Source organism: Lolium rigidum, chromosome 4, assembly GCF_022539505.1.
Source record: "Lolium rigidum isolate FL_2022 chromosome 4, APGP_CSIRO_Lrig_0.1, whole genome shotgun sequence".
NCBI lineage: Eukaryota > Viridiplantae > Streptophyta > Magnoliopsida > Poales > Poaceae > Lolium > Lolium rigidum.
In genome coordinates, this window is record NC_061511.1 from 182,098,554 (window position 1) to 182,117,780 (window position 19,227).

General features: G+C 45.1%; 2 protein-coding genes across 2 annotated transcripts; both read left to right on the forward strand.

The window, feature by feature from the left end:
- Positions 1 to 315: 315 nt before the first annotated feature.
- LOC124646560 (bZIP transcription factor 39-like) lies at positions 316 to 3,654 on the forward strand. The gene is made up of 2 exons (XM_047186664.1): positions 316 to 1,849; positions 2,765 to 3,654. Exons 1-2 carry the CDS (start codon positions 316 to 318, stop codon positions 3,226 to 3,228), a joined length of 1,998 nt encoding a protein of 665 aa, XP_047042620.1. The 3' UTR covers positions 3,229 to 3,654.
- A 369-nt stretch (positions 3,655 to 4,023) lies between these two features.
- Positions 4,024 to 15,322, forward strand: LOC124706518 (uncharacterized protein Cbei_0202-like). The gene is made up of 13 exons (XM_047238183.1): positions 4,024 to 4,444; positions 5,244 to 5,306; positions 6,727 to 7,158; positions 7,916 to 7,987; positions 8,200 to 8,325; positions 8,419 to 8,631; positions 9,352 to 9,399; positions 10,389 to 10,550; positions 10,647 to 10,808; positions 11,450 to 11,543; positions 11,621 to 11,739; positions 11,817 to 11,861; positions 14,778 to 15,322. The coding sequence occupies exons 1-13, from the start codon at positions 4,061 to 4,063 to the stop codon at positions 15,012 to 15,014; spliced, it is 2,157 nt and encodes a 718-aa protein (XP_047094139.1). The 5' UTR covers positions 4,024 to 4,060; the 3' UTR covers positions 15,015 to 15,322.
- Positions 15,323 to 19,227: the final 3,905 nt, after the last annotated feature.

The following is a 19,227-nucleotide window of genomic DNA, read 5'->3' on the forward strand; positions in this document are numbered from 1 at the left end:
CCAGGGCAATCCTAGATCTAGCTGCTCCACTCACAGGGCACACGGATCACCACATGTTCAAAACCCCAATGACCGGTGGGCCCGGGCCGAGGCGGGTCCCTTTCGCCATGGACTAAACGGGGAACCGCGCGCGAGGTGGGGGAAGCCGGATCTGCACGCCCCGAGCACGAGCACGAGCCCTCGTCAACACGCGACTCCGTCGTCCGCCTCGCCCCGAGTTCGCGAATTCCAAATTCCTACCACTCCTCCTGTCCCAGTTCCATGCCGCCCAACAAAACCCTAGGCTGAACCCTCCGCCCGCCCGAGCCGCGCGCCATGGCGGAGCCGGCGCTCCTCGACCCCTCCTCCCACTTCGACCTCCGCCACTACCCGCCCCACCTCTTCGACCCGGACCTCCACCTCGCCGACGCCGGCCTCCCGCTCGGGGCCTTCGCCGCCGGCGACGACGACCTCGACTTCGACCTGCCCGCCGATTTCTCCGTCGACGACTTCCTCCTCCGCTCCCCCGAGCGCAGCGACGACTCCGGCCAGGCCTCCGCCGCCGGATCCGGCCCCACCGCCTCCCCATCCTCGCCCTCGCCCTCCCCGACCGCCTCCGGCAGCGGCTCCGCTGTCGCCGACGCCAGCTGCGAGGTCAAGCACGAGGACTCGGACTCGGGCCGAAGCGGCGCCAACGGCGCCAGCGCCCCGAACTGGACCCTCAAGCGGAAGCAGCCGAGCCCAGCCGCGACCTCAGACGCGGCCAAGTGCCGCCGCCGATCCGTCTCCCCCTCCCCCTCCCCATCCCCATCCGCATCCGCGTCCGCCTCCGCCTCGCGCGCCGCTGCCGCCGCGGACTCCGACGACGGGGTCCCCGGCGCCGGCGGCGACGGCGGCGGGGACGACACGAGGCGCGCCGCGCGGCTGATCCGGAACCGCGAGAGCGCGCAGCTCTCGCGCCAGCGGAAGAAGCGCTACGTCGAGGAGCTGGAGGAGAAGGTCAAGTCCATGGCCGCCCTCATCAACGACCTCAACTCCAGGATCTCCTTCGTCGCCGCCGAGAACGCCACGCTGCGGCAGCAGCTCGGCGGCCCTCCGCCCGGCGTCTACCCGCCGCCGGGAGCGGCCATGCATTTCCCGTGGGTGCCCGGGTACGCGCTGCGGCCGCACGGCTCCCATGTGCCCCTGGTGCCAATCCCCCGTCTAAAACCGCCGCCGCAGCAGCAGCAGCCATCGGCCACAACCAAGGTTACCAAAAAGTCAGACACCAAAAAAACCGCGGATACCAAGAGCAGAACCAGGACCAAGACCAAGAAGGTGGCCAGCGTGAGCCTCATCGGCCTCATGTTCGTCATGCTCATCTTCGGCGCCTTCGTTCCGGGGTTCAACCACAGTTTCGGAATGAGGGGGAGGAGCGACGGTGCGGTGCTTACGAGTTTTGATCAGCCTATTCGTGATAGGGTAGTGACTGTCACTAGCCATGGCAATAAAGTACCTAAGGACGGTTTGAAGAATGGTGAGATGTCCGGTGCCGATTCTGGAACGAGGATGGGGACTGATGACATCGCGGAGCAGAGGCATGGCCCTGCGGTTAATGCGAGCGAGACCCTGCCTGCTTTGCTGTACGTGCCGAGGAATGGGAAGCATGTCAAGATCAATGGTAATCTGATTATTCATTCTGTGCTTGCAAGCGAGAAGGCCGTGGCACATAGGACTTCAAAACAGAAAAGTGATCACTCGGGTGTAGATCACAAAGATACTACTATAGCCGTAGCTAACCATCTTTCACTGCCTGGAAAGAATATGAATGCACAGGAGAAATCCCCAGTAGATGGGCCATTGCCGCAGTGGTTCCGTGAAGGCATGGCAGGTAAGCAGAGGAAACTTTTACCAATCTTGTGTTCCTGTTTATTGAGATACTGCAGTTATGAATTTTATTTACTAGCCAAACTATTATTGCTTTGCTGCTTTGACAGTTTGATGCATTTTGATGATTTGATCAAGAAAGTTCTCGTAGTTCTTGACATGATACATAAACCTTACTTTTGAACATATACTAGACGAAGAATGGCACCACGTTTAGATAAATCAAAAGACCGAAGTAATTGACCAGAAGTCATTAAGAAAAGTAGTATGCCTGTTAGTTAGGAAATGAGGTCACTTAGACCATTATATATTATTATGTGACACTGCAACCGTTCAGACATTGAAGACTCAAGTTTGTAGTTGATATTGCTAAACAAGTTAACCTTACATTTTAATAATCCAGGAATGGGAATGATATCTGTATCTGTATGCAATGCCCTTTAGCAAGCACATAAGAAATAGCTCAGTAAATATAATGTCGTTTTTCCTTTGGAAATGTCGTATGTGGCGATTACTGGTCTCTGACCTGAAGTGACTAAATCCTTGACATAAACTTTCATGTGCCTTTTGCTAGCATAGAGCAGTTGCTTTTCTTGGAAAAATGAGAAGTCTGCTATTTTTTCAGTAAATTGTAGGGAAACAAGTGTAAACTCCTAGTATTGACTCTTGAGGACGTGCCTTGTGTTTTTGGTGTTATCTTTCCTAATTCTATGCCAACTGCTGCAACTCATCTAAGCTATCATACAAGGATTTCGTTCATGTGATTCTGTGACATAGCATGGACACCTTGCTAGTCAAGTGAATTATTTGAGTAATTGTTCTTTGTTTTGTTGACAAAAGGCATCTCTTATAGAGAACTCAGCTTTCTATTGATACTCCTCGAGTGTTAATGCACTGATTCTTATGCAACAATTTTCAGGGCCTATCTTAAATTCTGGAATGTGCAGCGAGGTATTTCAATTTGACATTTCCACAGCTTCTACCAACTCTGGTGGCATAATACCTTCTCCAGCTGTGAACTCCTCAAGTGTAAATGCTACTCAGAATATTTCAACACCAGCTCCCGCTTATTATGGCAAGCTGAAAAATAGGAGGATCATGTACAATGAGGCAATTCCACTCCCTGGGAAAACGGTGAACAACACAGAGCCTTTTAACAGAACTTCTGAAAGCAGCAAGTTACCTGATAAAAAGCCAGCATCATCCGTAGTCGTTTCTGTGCTAGCTGATCCCAGGGAGGCCGGTGATGGAGACAGTGATCCGAGGATGTCCCCAAAGTCACTCTCCAGGATATTTGTTGTTGTTCTCCTTGATGGTGTCAGATATGTCACATATTCCTGCACCCTTCCTTTCAAGAGCTCCAGTCCTCATCTTGTGAACTAACCTGTAAAATGGACCAGTGCGGATTATGATGCTGGAGCGGCTGGATTGTCTGCCAAATCTGACGGCTGATAGATTAATAATTATCTGAGGCTGTTTTCTAACCGGAGTGAACTTTCTATACACTCGGCCTGAGGTAATTCAAGTTTGTCGAAGGTTTGAAGTGTTGTTAGTGAGACTTGTTTCTGCAAGTTTAGATGAGTGCAGTTTGTGCTGCTGTGATAATCGGGCTCTTGTGCTGTACTCTAACCTTTAGTGTTATTATGATGTAATACTGTTCGAGGAACTTGTGAAGACAAATATATATACATGTAGTTTCTTAAAATCTTATTCCCCCAGAATATGCATAGTTGCTACAAGTTTTGTTCTGTGTTGTCTAAGACAATTGACCCTCAGTGTATGCCAATATCTCTATCAACTTTAACCTGGGTAAACTCATTAGGTGCACATTTTGACTGAAATACTGTAACATGGTAAGCATTGTTTGGAGATTGTAATGGTCTCTCCAAGAAACAGGTGGTAAGGTGCGATTTGTGTTTTCTGAACTAATTTTGTAATGAAAAAGTAGTCAAATTCCGGTTGAGAAAGCTGGATTATCATAATTCACCTCACTATATAGGCCGGTGAAGGTAAGTTTGCTAAAGACCGGTTGTTCTAACTAGGATTCAAACGCTGATCTAGAATTTGAATTTACAGAAAGACGTTACGCAGAAAATTCCATCCAACAAATGATTTGGGTGTGTCTTATAAAATGTCCCGGGATAAACCAGTCTAAAACCCACGTTATCCGCAGGGGCACAGACCCGTCTGCCTTCCTTCTCCAGCCCCATCCGCCATGGCACTGCGCTTGCCCGCCTCGGGCATCAAGCTCCCACCATTCTCCCTCCCGCCCCCTCACCCTCTGGGCGCGAACCCTAGCCGCAGCGGCCTCTACGCGACCAACGCATTCCCGCGGCGCCGGTGCGGCGCGGTCGCGGCCGTCGTGCGCTGCGCGAAGCGCACGGGCAAGCGGCGGTACCCGTCGGAGAAGAAGCGGCTGGATCGGCGCCACAAGGAGCAGCTCCGGCAGACCGCCCCCGAGGAGGGCGGCGTGGCCCGGGAGGCTGGGTTCTGGCGGCTCTCCAAGCTCGCCGTCCCCGCCAGCGACGACCCCGGCAAGGACTTCGTCGGCGTCTCCCCGCCGCTCCTCCAGGCCATTGCCAAAGCCCTCAAGTTCCCGGTACGATTTGTACACTGCGTTTTCTGATGTGATGACATAATGCCATGAATTCGAGAGGTTTTATTAGCCTTCTGGGTGAGCGAGTCGACAGCGTGTTTGCCGAAACAGAGTTTGGGTGCGTAGGCCTGATCAACTCTTCTGCCTCCGTGCGCTGGAAGTGGAAGTGACCTTCGCTATTGTAGGAAAAAACCCCGTCCCGTTTACTTGACGAAATGTACACCTTCATTCATCTTGGCGAATGCCGCAGCAGCTACCTGCTCTCGAGGAGGTCGAGTTTAGTTTGCTGTGGTGATATGATATGGGAGTATTTGTGTTGATGGATAGCCGAGGTCTGAGTGAATAAACGGTTTGCAATCGAATTAACAGTGCTGCTATCTCGCCTTTTCCTACATGTATTGGCCATTGCTTCAGTTAAAAAAAATGTTGGCAGTATCCCCAAATCCCAACTGTAGCTATTCAGGAACTGGTTGGATAAGTGTTGTATGCCTGTACAGTGTACACAAACTAGTTACCTAAATGACCACCTACATGGAGCGATTTCAATTGGTAAGCAGATATCTAATGCTATACCTTTGCCGTATGTTTGCTTTAAAGTGTGATTGTTTACTGTGCTTTACATTTCTTGTTACTCATGCTACAATTTCTCTTCTTCACCGTGCTTTACATTTTTTTTTTGTAATTCCCGCTGATTTCTGTTATCGCATCTTTTTTCATATCTGTGTGCTCATGTTTTACGCTGTTAATGTCGCTGTTAGACTTTTCCTATAATTATGTGCCTCTAATAAATTCTCTTGTGCAGGTTGCTTCTATGCTCCCCGAAGAGGCCTTCTCTGTTATTCGCAAGTCATTTGATGCACGGAAGGTTCTTAGTGGATTGATATCATCTCTATCTTATTTAATATTTTTCCTCCTCCATAGAGATGGGATGACAACTTAGCTGTCATAAAATTCTTTCTGTTGGAAGAGCTGAAATGATGCAGCCAAACTGGGTTAACCTTGGTAAAAAAAAAATACTCATGCAGTTGAAAAGAAAGCCAATGTAGTAAGCTTCATTTTACTTCTCCAATTAAATTACAATCCTTTTATTGAAGACTCCATAGTTACAAGATAATAATCTTCATTAGCATGCCAAGATGCAAACAATTATGCGCAGCTCACACCGACAATTTTTTGGGGTCTCAGAATCAGTTATTGTGGTGTTTGGGAATACTTATGCTATTTTGTTCAGAATCTGGTTTTGTTAATCCTTGTGTTCTTTCTTTGCTATCATCTTTTGCTCTCTTGCTTAGTTAATATTTTGTTCCAGTGAGTGTAATCTTACGCCATGTGTCACACTGCTCGACACTAAAATACTTAATTCAACAGTAGTTGCACAACATACCAGGTTCTGTAAAATATTTGCACACAATACCTGGTTATTCCACCAAAAGTTGCTGTCTATCAGAGTTTTACTTTTACCTGATGTGGTCCAACCAAATGTCCTAACATCTCCCACACCACAATGGACATGAATTGGTGTGAATCAGTATGAGCAGTCCTTGACTGAGTCTGCACAAATCACATATGTATCTTCATAACTGTTTGATGCTCCATCTGTTTCGTTACTTTCTTTTATTGAATTGACGCATATAAGCAATGAACAAAATGAGTGTAGTATGAATTGGTTATGAAGGTCTCTGGTGATCTGTTCATACACTCGAGGAAAGACCGTTCGTACACATCAACACCACCTATGTCCAACATGGTGCCTGTGTGCCTGTGTTGTCACCTCGCGGGAGGCTAAAATCTAAACCCGTTATAAAGCACAGCATTTCGTAAAATAATTTGGTATTGTCTGTAGAGATTTGCAATATGTTGTGATTTGCACAACTAGTGTAGATTTAGCCAGAAAAAAATGTCAGTTTACTCATTTATTTATGCTGTCTAATACTTTGGTGTATATTCATTTGATTTGGGGACTTCAGGTTGAAGTTATTTTTTACCCTGTAGATGTATATATAAATTGAAATAATATGCAATTATGTGATTGTAATGACTGGTCATTCATGTGGTTACCCAACTTAGTTATATTCAATGATATTTGGAGTTTATCATCAGATTTGTTTGGTAGACTGGTCTGTGTTCGCACCTTTTTTGTTTCACCCATGTTCCGACTATGCTCACGTGTATTTCTACTGGTGTTGAAAAACTATTTAGTATTAATACAATTGATACACAGATTGGTTATCAATTTATCTGCATCCTCTCTTTGTGAATGAACAAACCTTGTTTTACATCTACAGATTCTGAAAGAAGCTCAATTTGTCTATACTGTTGATGTGGATGCTAAGAAGCTTCTGGACATGGAGCCAAGAACATGGGATTTTATTGCTAGATTGGAACCCAAGCTTGGAGCTGTAGAATATATGTCTGATGAGAAGGTAGCAACTGATCTGATCAGTATGATTAGTGTTCATAACAAGGGATCTGATGATGAACATGGTATCAGGGATACTGTTAATAATGGCTCGATCTGTCCTACACGAATGAAACCAAGGGTGGCAGTTGTAGGAAGTGGACCATCTGGCTTGTTTGCTTCCCTTGTGTTAGCTGAACTTGGTGCAGAAGTTACCTTACTAGAGCGTGGCCAACCTGTTGAGCAAAGAGGGCGTGACATTGGTGCTCTAGCAGTTAGACGCATTCTCCAGTCAGAAAGCAACTTTTGCTTTGGCGAGGTATACTGTCTGTTCCTGTTTTACTAAACAATCACAGAATTGCTTTGAGCAGTATTCAGATAGGTAGTTGTTGACAACATATGGAAATATTCTAATAGACAACTATATCTTCTCCTTAAACATAAACATTAGCAATCATATCATTCGGTAAGTACTAGAGCCAGGTTCTCTTTTTTCAAGCGATCACATGATATTGATATAGACTATTACAAATTCTTGGTGTATATATCTTTGAAGAAAAAGTGGTTTAGTATTTTATCTCTGTACTCTGTAGGTGAAATAGCATATGTATTTACTTTTTGATACATGCTCCAATCAGGTATATTAGCTAGTGGGTGGATTGGTGCATCCAAAGAAAAGGCATATGGTCTCCTAATTAAATGACTGAAAAATGCACAGACATATCTTGGACATTAGCATAATTTGAGATTGCTTTAAATGAATTATGCAGAAAAGTTCTTGTAATAATCCAGAGAAATTAACAATAAAAACCTAACTAACACATGCTAGTTCTGAACTCATTTTATTCATTAAGTGACTTCCACTTTTCCATACATTAGTGTGAATTTTGTTATTTGATCAGACAATCTATATTAGTTAGGTTGATGGCAAATGTGATTACATCTATATTTTTGGAGTATCAATTACCCACGATTGAACAACAAGGATTAACCAAACTACTATTCCCCCGTTCCATGTTACTTTAACATTAAGTTAAGTCCATCAATTCTTGATCTTCTGTTCTTACTCATAGCAGGGTGGTGCAGGTACATGGAGTGATGGGAAGCTTGTAACCAGGATAGGGAAAAACACTGATGGTGTTCAGGCTGTGAGAACCTTCCTTCTCCACCTCAATGAATATCTTGAGAATTAGAATCACAAGCACTTATAAAAAACATTAGATTTTGTTGATGTTTTGAATTCATAGCTATCAAGATATGAAGTGGTTGCATTGCATATCATTATGTTCTAGATGTCCTAGTTCAAAACTAACTATTTCTATGTGTTTTAAGCTATTCGCCGTGGGGTCTTGGATTTCAGGTGATGAAGACACTTGTTCACTTTGGAGGCCCTCCAAACATCCTAATTGATGGGAGACCTCACTTGGGAACTGATAAACTTGTTCCTCTGCTGCGGAATTTCAGGCACCACTTAAGAGATTTGGGCGTGAGTTGAACATATTTGTCTCCACCATCTGTTATTGTTTTGTTATGTAAGCTTATATGTATTGATGTATTATGTTTAATGTTTGGTTTACAGGTTGACATAAGATTCAACACTAGAGTAGATGACCTTATAGTGGAAGGTGGGCAGGTCAAAGGAGTTGTGGTTTCTGATTCAAGACTACAGCCAGGTTCTGGGGATCAGAAACTATCATTTGATGCAGTTGTATTAGCAGTTGGTCACTCAGCTCGTGACACATACAGTATGCTTCTGAGGCATAATGTCGATATAACCCCCAAGAATTTTTCTGTAAGTTTTTCTTATGCTGCTTATGACTGTTTCTACTTCCCTACTACTTGTACTTCATTTGATAGTCAGATGACAGACAAGCCACAACGAAGAATTGGTCATGTTATACTTCTTAAGGCAGAAGAGATGTTGGCACATGAACACGAGGAGAACTAGGAAACGGTCCAGGAAATATAGACAGAACAAACAAAATTAGGGAGTTATATTATAGCATGAAGTCGTACACAGGATTCTGGAGAGGGCGAGAGGCCCAATGCCTAAACAAGTAAACATGATGCCACATGCTTCATAATTAAACTGAAAAGGGAGTATATGCCAGCCTCCTTTAGTTCTCCCACGGCTTATCCCTGCCTTTGTTTATCCCTCTCCTCTAGAAACCCACATCTTACTCAAGCCATGCTGTTTGGCATCCTCTATATTACACCATAGACCAAGGTTCACAACAAGGTGGTGATAGAATAATGTAGTTAGCATAAACTGCCCATTTAGGCATTTTAACCGGTTATTTTTATTATCAGTCAGTCTAATGTAGGACTTGAGCTGTATGATCACTGCAGCGCAGAGTGGCAGCCTGGCAGGACATTGCCCCCTTGTAGCATTATGTCTATTGTTCACGTTATCTTGACAATTGCAAGCACTAACTTTTCTTCATACTATGAAGGAAACTTTTGCAATTTACTTTCTCTTCAGCCCATTTGACAACATTGGTTACTCTTGCAGGTTGGCTTAAGAATTGAACACCCCCAAGAACTGATAAACAACATCCAAGTAAGTCATATTTCATTTCACATCAACGTTTTCTGAATGATACTCACCTAATGTGGCTACCTTAATTTCAAGGTTGATATTTAATTTCTAGTAATTATCATTCGGCATCTCAGGAAATTATGATTGGTGATTGTTAAAAATGAAATTGAAACTAATAAATCAAGGTGTAGGATGCTACTTACTATATCATCATACGAAGCAATCCATTTATAAATTCTGGAAAAGTATAGAACTTGATAGTTTCTTCAGTCACCCCCAACCATCAAATTTTACTGTAGAAATGCCAGCTTGAGCAGAAGCCGAGGAAGCTCTGCTGTGTTTTTCTAAACTTATATTCATTTCCTCGCAAATAGCGATAAATAACCAGTCAACTATGCAGTGATGAGGCCTCACCTATAAAGCACGTGACTGAGTCTGTGTTGATGACCTAGGCATTGTGTCCACCAATGGTCTTGAGCACGGATGCTAATAGAATTACTGTTTATTGCGTGATAACAATAATATTTGTAGTATGTGCACAATCGTTCTTAGAGTCTATGTAGGTTTGGCTACCAGGCTCATTGGTGAACCTGTTGATTCTCTACCAAAAAAAAAATATTTCGAAGTTTCGAAATTTTATTTGCCGGCTTGATACAACTACACCAGCTATCTCTACTCCCATAGAAAAGCCAATTGGTGGTGGCAGTCTGTCCACCTTTGGTTGCTGCACATGTTATATTTAGCGCAGATGGTTAAGATGAAAGAGAATATGGATATTTTCATTTTGAATGAACAGCAGAAAGATCTTGAACTCAGAGTATAGTTCTTTTTAATCGGCGTCAACACGCGGGTATTGCACTAGTATGTGTAGAAGATTGTATGAATCTCGAAAAAAATAGTAGAAGATTGTAGCATCAAACTGTATTTCATGTTGCATTGAAGAATGTATGGACGATTCACATTATGTTCAAAACAACCTATGTGATGCGTGCTATTGTCATCAATTACAGTATTCTGAATTGGCCGCTGAAGTGCATAAAGGGCGTGGGCGGATACCTGTAGCAGATTACAAAATAGTGAAGTCTATTGGTGAAGGAGATGCAAAGAATGATATCGAGCAAGCAGATCAAAATCGCAGTTGTTATTCGTTTTGCATGTGTCCTGGAGGACAGGTCAGTCATTTTCTCGTTATTTAACTCACCCCTATTTCTTTAATGCATTACCTAGTATTGCAATCATGTTCTTGAAATACCGAGACATGCCTGCAGGTTGTTCTAACTAGCACAAACCCATCGGAATTGTGCGTCAATGGCATGTCATTCTCACGGAGAGCATCTAAGTGGGCAAATTCAGCTCTTGTGGTCACTGTATCATCTCCTGATTTTAAACCATTTCAATCCCATGGTTCTCTTGCGGGTGTTGAATTCCAGGTACTTGCTACAGTTCCTTTAGATAACAGCTGAAATACTTAATAATTGCATTACCATCACGATGCACAATTGGCTACACTGACCCTCTAGATCGTATCAGGAGTTCAAAATTGTCAGTGAATGCAAGAGTACAAATAATCCACTTGGACATGATTGATTTCTTGAGTGTTTGATTCATGTAACTTTTCCAGTGTTAGCTGCTTTGCTGCACTAACTAGATAAGATGTTATGTAGCCACAGATTGCCGTTTTACTTTTGGGAAAATAAGCTAATTTACTTACCTTTAGCTTATGTCCTTGCCCATACCAGTACTATTGCTTACATAAGGAAGCCAAACTGGTGAAAATTCGAAGCTGGCATGTGATGTATGCTAAAATCTTACCATGCATGTGTGATGTTACATAATCTAGTTACTCATAAATGTGGTATGCTTTGTCACTTGAACTCAACAACCATTTTATTCCATCTGTACTACATTCTGATGGCAGTTTCCCGCTTCTGCTAATAATCGGGCTACTCATAAATGTAGGGTGCCTTTGTATGCTTGAGCTTAATAACCATTTTCCCATCTGGACTACAGTCTGATGACAGTTTCCCCTTCTGTTAGCTTATGACTTATATCTCTACACCTTTAAAAACAGAGAGAATATGAAAGAAGAGCAGCTATGATGGGCGGAGGGAATTTTGTTGTCCCTGCACAGCGTGTCACAGATTTTATCAGTAATAAATTGTCAGGTACTAATGGTGTGATATGGTCTTCTAAGTTAGTAAAGATACATGCTTCCTTTTATTTACTTTGTTACCCGTTCCAGTTACAACTCTCCCACCATCAAGCTATAGGATGGGAGTTCGTCCATCCAAACTCCACGAGCTATTCCCTCCTTACATAACTGAAGCTTTACAACAATCAATAACAATGATTGACAAAGAGGTCTGAAATATGCTTTTCTTCATTTCGCAATTTTGAATTCCATCTGTCCTGACCCATTTGCAATGCAATGTTTCCAGATGCCAGGCTTCATTTCTAGTGAGGCCTTACTTCATGGTGTGGAGGTATGATTTTTTTTACGGGACAAGCTGAATGATTTTTTTTGTTAATTCACCTGCTTAAAATGGTGGTTCATTTGGTAAATTCCTGGACACTGCATTTAAACATCAGTGAGTCAGGTGTTGGTCTAATGCCGTCAATGCCATAACCATTGAATGTTAGCTGGGTAGTCTGATAGAAACATACCCATAGTCTATATGCTTACAAATTTGCGCCTCGAATGTTCAAGGATAGCTTCGAATATAGAGTTATTTGGTGATTTGGGTTCTATATTAACCATTTGAAGGAAAATTTCTTATGATGCATGCATTTCTAGCAGTACTTTCATTATCAGGCGTGCATTTCGGGCACTATTTTCATTTTCAACAGTGAGAAAATCTGGTTACTGCCATGTGTTCTGCAATTCTACTATTGTAGTTGTCTTCTGTTAGTTGCAGCCTGTACGGAGTAACAGAATAGTATCCTGCTACTGGCAAGTACGAAAACTGGAGCATGTTCTGAATTATATTGGGAGAAAAAACAGAGTTTAGGCCATTAATGCACTGCAGTTCAGTTTAGGAAATGCCGAATCCTAGTTTTAGTTCCTGCAAAATAGCCCGCAAAACCTGTGTAGATTTGTAAAACTGTGACTGAGGGGTATTAGCAGGGTGGTCTGATAGTGCAGCGGGTATCTGCAGTTACACTTTGGCCTGTGATAATGAGATTGGAACCTTGTCTGGTTAATTAAATTTGGAAAAAGTAAGGTGGATCTGTAAATCCATTAGAGTAACGTTTATGCAAAAAAAATAAGAATACTTGTAATTTCATTGGGCCTGGCAACCTAGGCTAAAGCTTCTGGATATTAGAAGTTTAGTTCATAACATCGAGAACCCAGATCGTATTTTCCTGGAAGATACCTGAAAAGTGAAGAGCTCCATTTTTTGTTTGTTTTCCTGAATGCTTATTCATATCCCACTTTCAATGATGCTACTATATAGTCTAGCCTAGATAGTGCAATCCTAACTAGTGAACGGTTGAGGAAGCGACTAGAAGGGGGGGGGAGGTGAAAATAGGAGCTACCAAATTTTACCTTTCTCAATTTTTATGTTGGTTGCGGAAACTTAACGGTGAGTGCGGAATAGTAAATGTGGCCCTAAATGAAATGCAACCACAAGCAAGGAAACACCAAATGCAAGACAAGTAGAAAGGGGAGCGAAACGACCGGGGAAAAGTGCGGAGACACGATATGTTTCCCGTAGTTCCCTCCACTAAAGGAGGTACGTCTACGTTGAGGAGGTGTGGCACCACAAAGGTGTCAACCGTCACAAAGGTGTCACCTTATTCCTCGTAGAAACACCACAAAGGCGTTCCTACTTCTCCACCAAGCAAAGCCGGTCGAGGTGGCTAGTCTTTACACAAGGTTGGGGCAAACTCCACAAAGGACGGAGGCTCCTAACAACATCAAGATCTAGTCACAACAAAACCTAGAACTAGATGCTCTTCCAACAACAAGGATCCCCACAAAGGAGATCTAGGGTTTCCAAGTCCACAGAGGATGAGTAGGGGAATCACGAAATTTCTTGGATAGATAGGTAGATCTAGCCCTCCTCCTTTGATTCCGCAAGTTTGGGGGGATTTGGTTGGCTAAGGAGGGAGATCCACTCGATTTAAGCTCAAGAACAATAGAGGAGAGAGAAAGTCTTCGTGCTGCTCAGATCTAATTTGAGGAAGAAGAAGGCTCCCCCTTTTATAGTCCGTACGTGTCTTGTAGCCGTTGTGGTGCCCGAGGGGGCAGATTATCCGGGGTTAATTATCCGGCCTGCTGAGCAACTGTGGACGGGGCGGATGAAGATAACTTTCGGGCCCTATCCCGTAAGATGGCACGCGCGGCTTCTTCGTGGTGAAGGGCGGGCCGGATGTAAACACATCTGGCCCACAATTTTCGGCCAAGAAAAACCTGTGGATTTGTGCAGAACAGGGGGCCGGATGAAAGTCACCTCCGGCCCCAAACTTCTGGCCAAAGATCCGCCCTAGCAAAACACCTCTTGAAGCCTTGGAGTGTAGCGGCTGGAACATCCAGCCTCTTGGGGGCCGGATAATTCGGCCTGGAGAGAATATCAGCTCCTTCTTCAAATCAGCAACAAAATAACCTTTTTCCTCACAAGTTCTCTTCCACCAAGTGCAAAGATCACATACCCAATTCAAAAGAACCACATACAAGATCAAAACAAAAGGTGGGTCATCATTCATAGTGCTAAAATTGATTCCTACACACTTGAGCACATATGGTAAAATTCTTATTCAAGTGTTGTGATCAAACACACAAACCTTAGGGATAGGGCATGCTCTTTCAACTAGGTTATAGGCTTTTAGCTAGTTGATTCGAGTGTCCCTATATTCTGTCCTACTCAACCTTCTCTGGTCACTTGGGTTGTCATATTTGTGCATACCCCTGGTTAGGCTGCATCTTTTTCCACTCAAACTTCTCTGGTCACTTCGGTTGTCATTTTTTGTGTATACCCCTGGTCTTTTTCTAAAATTTCGTCTTTATGCTTCATTTTCCCTTTCCATTTTCGTCTCAAAATCTATGCTAATCCGGTAGTCCATATGATTGCCAAGTCCCATTGCTACTTTGATTTAAATTTGAGAGAACCCCCCTGCACCGAGACAAATGCAAGTCATTAAGCAGAGCTAGTCCAGGTGAAAAATATTTTCAACATCAAGCATAATGCATCCAGTTTTTGATAATTTTTCCTGACATGTGTAAATTATCTGAAAGTTCTGTGGTGTGAAAAAGATGCAATGCCAACTGTTTTATCCACTGCATAAGTTCATGCGTGTCTTTTTCTGGTTGGTTTATATCATGGTGGTAAAGATACATGTAGTGTTATGACTTGATGCACCCTTTCCTATTATTTATTATACTTGATGTTTGTTTGCAGACTAGAACGAGCTCGCCCTTGCAAGTTTCACGACATAAGGAGACATACGAGAGCACGTCATTGCAAGGGTTGTACCCTATTGGAGAAGGTGCTGGCTACGCAGGGGGCATAGTAAGTGCTGCTGTGGATGGTATGTACTGCGGTTTTGCTTTAGCAAAACAACTTTCTCTATACGCTGGTGATATAGAATCAATTCTTGGCAAAGCACAGAAACAAACAGGTTCTGTAAAATATTGAGTACCGATGCCTAGTTATTTCATACTTCATAGGCCCTAGCTTTTTCAGAAATTTTCTCACCATGTTAGCAAATTTCATAGGAAAATTTTGTCATAGTAGAAACTGTGATAACTGTACTCATAAATAAATTCAAGTCTGATGTAGGAGAGAGCAAGGATGCTATAGTAGTTAGCGCTTTGTATTAAATATGAAACTTCTTGGCTCTATATATTAATGCAGTATGTATGATTTACTGTTCTTTCTGTCATATTGCCAACTGAACATTGTGGAGATAATTTACGTAGAGAGATTTTACAGTTTTATTTTTTGTGATATTTTGCTTCTTTTTCTGTTTGGAGAGAGATTTTGCCAGACCATGTTCCACTCTGTAAAGGGATACTACATTCCTCAAGCTGTTTGTGTATTGGAATTCTGCTACTAGACTTACAAACATTGCCCCAGTAACTTGTGCAGTTTTCTTGTGTATATTTCTTGATGTACATATACATCACGAGAAACAGTATGCTCCTTGCTAAAGGAATTTCGTTGGTCCTCTTTGGTGTGTGGCCTCTTACTCTCTTAGGTTGAAAGGAATTTCATAGAAATTTGGATGATTCAAAGAGTGACAGTGAAACAGTTTGCTCCTTGCTAAAGTGGCGTGTGGCATCTGGTTAAAAGGAATTTCATAGAAATTTGGACGATTTAAAGAGTGACAGTGAAAGAAATCCCACTTCAACATCGCTCAATCATCATTGTATTTATTTCCGCATCTCCAACACCCCACTAGAGTTTCAAGAAAGAAATCCCACTTCTCATCGTTATTAGTTGATCCTGCTGTTCGTAATGCATGCATGGTCCATTGGTCCTCCTGTGTGCTGTGTGCACGACTGCACGTCAAGTGGCGCTAAAAAATCATGTGAATTCAGGTATTGGTCTTAGTCACCTAGGAGGTCAACTATATCTTAGCTGACTGTAGATTACTCTTACCAGTGTTTGGATGGCTGGCATGATTTGATTTTACTAGGTAGTGTATCACGCAATTTAGCTGGTATAGGCACTTACGGGCAATCGATTACGGCTGGACAGCTTATTTTGAATTTCCCCTTTTTGTGATTTTAGTAATGCATGGAAAAGAAAAGGTCTCGACAAGAGCTATTTCCGGTGGAGATGCATGGCAGTATGTACCATGAACCAGATATACTCCATAGACATGCTTGGTACTGCGGAATTTGTAGTCATGTTTCACTAGAATTGGGTGTGAGTGTGACTAACTCTTGGTCAAATGTAAATCAACTTAGTTTTCAATCAGATGATGTAATGTCATCGAATCTCAATTGTTACTTACAATTAGCATGGATCCCAAAGTAAATACAATGGTCTAAGATATTTTTTCTAGTTGCAACCTCACTTGCAATTGAACTCATAAGTGCATGAATCGCGATGAAGATCTGATGGTGTATGACTCGACTGAGAGCTAAGCTAATTCTCAACTGAGAGCTAAGCTAAAACCGCTAAAAATTAGGAGTACGGCTTACTGAGTTTATCCCCTTGCTTCATCAGTTGTAAGCATGCGATAAGGCGCACTCGCGTCAGGGTCACGGGAGTGTTCGAGTCCCGGGGGAAAGAAAAGGCTGAACATGGAAGATGGAACTATACTTGACACGCCTTTTGGGTGGTTCAGCTAACCTGATATCGCCGCTATGAATCCATCAACCTCCACTGGCGCACCGGACCAAAAAACGGTTCCAGCCGCGTCCCTAAAGCCCAATTTTGTCCGGCGCGCCCCGATACGGTGTCCGGCGCCCCGAGCCCATCCCCGTCCCACAGGGGACACACCGGGCATGCCGGACACAACGAAAAGCGACGCGGGCCCGACGAGTTAGTGGCTCGGAAGCCTAAAACTCCGTCGCCTACCTTTGGTCAAGCGACGTTAATGGCGTCCCTATTTTCCCGGGCGACGCAGGGACGCGTCTCGTCATGCATGGCCGCGTGGCCGTCCGCGCCGGCGTTATTGCGTGCAACCACCCGCTGCCGCCGCTGTACATAAGACGCCCTGCAGTTCGTCCCCCAATTTCTCACCGCTCCCAAACCTTCTCGTCGCCGCCGCCTGCCCCCTCCCAGATCTTCTCCTCGCCGCTCCAAAAATGTCGAGCTCGTCCTCCCGCAAGATCGCCGCGGCGAACGGCTTCGGCCGCGACAGCTTAACCGTGCCGGAGGCGTGGGCGCTGTACCACGCCTGATATCCAGTCCCGCCGGACATGCGGCTGCCAAGGCCGACGGCTGGAAGATGGCCGTGAACGGCATTGGCGTCCCGCCGCCGCCGAAGCCGGGCACGAAACAATGGAGGGACGACATCAAGGCCCGGTGGGCTCAACTCAGCGCCGAGGAGCGGTTGGATCCGACGTGGGCGGCCAACAACAACGACGACTGGTGGAAGGCGTACTTCAAGGCGAAGTACGACGTCGAGATGCACAGCAACGACGGGCTCGTCGGCGGGCCCAATAGCTAGAACAAGGACGGCCGCGCCCTGTTCTGGGGTGTTCCGGGGCGCACCCTCGAGAACGTCATCCGCGGCATCCGCAACGGCGCTCCAACGACGTACTCGTCCTCCTCGAACTCTTCTTCCTCAGGACCGGCCCGATCGACGCCGTCCTCGTCGTACCGCTCGGCGCCCTACAGCGTCCCCAAACGCAAGGTGAAGGAGGAGCCGGCGACGCCCGTCAACACGAGGCGTGGCGGCAGCGGCAGTCGGCGGCAGCAAGAGAGGCGCGGCGGCGCCCTCCTCATCCCGAAGCCGGAGGTGAAGGAGGAGCCGGAGGAAGCGACGCAGTGGCGCCGCTGCGCGGCGGAGTATGAGCGGCAGCAGCGGCTCATCGCCAGCAGCGACGACCCCGAGGACTGCCCAGGTCTGCGGGCGGCGTTCTTGGCGTCGCTCAACGATAAGGATGCCTGGAGGGGCGACGTCGAGACGGCGATCGCCATGTCCATCCGCGACTCCGGCAAGCCGCTCGTGGACCTCACCGATGACGGCGAGGCAGGACCAAGCGGCTTGGTGAAGGACGAGCCCGTCGACGAGCCCGTCCCCAGCGCGTCAAGCAGGAGGTCGTCACCGACGACATGTACAACTTCCACCAGTACTACGACGCCTCCGGCCGCCGCAAGTACTTCTAGATTAGGTTTAGTTTAAATTTAGTCAAATTTCGTTCGAATCTATGTAAGTTTGAACGAATCTAATCGAATCTCGCTTAAGTTTAAAATTTCCGAAATTTTGTTTGGGGGACGTGACTGGAGAGCGACGTCCCCCAAACGCGGCACGGACGAAACACGTTCCCCAAACGCTCGATCCGACGCGTTTTGGGGGACGCGACTGGAGATGATCTTACGTCTAGTGCGTAGGCACGGTAGGAGCTCCAACGAGCACGGGACCGTTATGGGTGACTATTATCTACCTAGCGCTGACCATCGTTTCCCACTTCGAAATCGCATCTACTAGTAGTAGCTAATTCTTGAGATAGTGTCACAACTGTTCTGTCACTGCGGATATCATTGCCGATTACAGCATTGCATCGTCCCGGCCAAGTGCTAGACATTATCAACCAACTGCTGATCCACACAGTTAATTCTCTGAACTTTTAGATGAGGCGTCGTGCCCGTGCCATTGAAGAAATCAGTGCATGGTATCAGGAACAGGCTCGGCCAGTTTGAAAGGAATTTGCGGCACTGCCTGGGCAAAGTCCCACTTTAGGCACCAGAGATGCTGCAGAAATATCTTCGCCCTCCCTATCAGTGGAAACCTAGTCCCAACATAAAGAAGGCCTACGAGCTTTCTTCTCAATCGCCGGAAGTGCATCGCATCATGCCGAGGAGGCGAGGACCATGCATATAGCAGCAGCAAGTAGCTATAGTGTCCGTCTCTTTTTGTAGCCAGAGGCAGATATGCTCACACGAACGCGAAAGTCGGCCGGTTGGTGCTGCCACTGCGTGTGTAGCTGTGACCTGCCGAGCCATCGACGTCGCCGGTGCCCGGTGGTGTAGTAATTATGCAACTACGTAGTTATGTAAGAAAGCGAAATCAATATGGTCCTCAAAATATCATCTGCTCGAGTAATTATGTAATTCATTGCACAAGAATTCATTGAGGCATACAGGATCATATGCTACATACTTCTAAATGTAAAATCTAAGCCCAACTTCATATATAAAGCTCCACACGGCACCAACGTAGTCATACAAC

Excerpts from the sequence above, each read along its gene's own strand:
- LOC124646560 (XM_047186664.1), top strand. The coding sequence starts at position 316 with ATGGCGGAGCCGGCGCTCCTCGACCCCTCCTCCCACTTCGACCTCCGC. Across the intron at positions 1,850-2,764 it reads GTTCCGTGAAGGCATGGCAG|GGCCTATCTTAAATTCTGGA; the intron begins GTAAGCAGAGGA and ends AACAATTTTCAG.
- LOC124706518 (XM_047238183.1), top strand. The coding sequence starts at position 4,061 with ATGGCACTGCGCTTGCCCGCCTCGGGCATCAAGCTCCCACCATTCTCC. Across the intron at positions 8,632-9,351 it reads TAACCCCCAAGAATTTTTCT|GTTGGCTTAAGAATTGAACA; the intron begins GTAAGTTTTTCT and ends TTACTCTTGCAG. Across the intron at positions 11,740-11,816 it reads TAACAATGATTGACAAAGAG|ATGCCAGGCTTCATTTCTAG; the intron begins GTCTGAAATATG and ends CAATGTTTCCAG.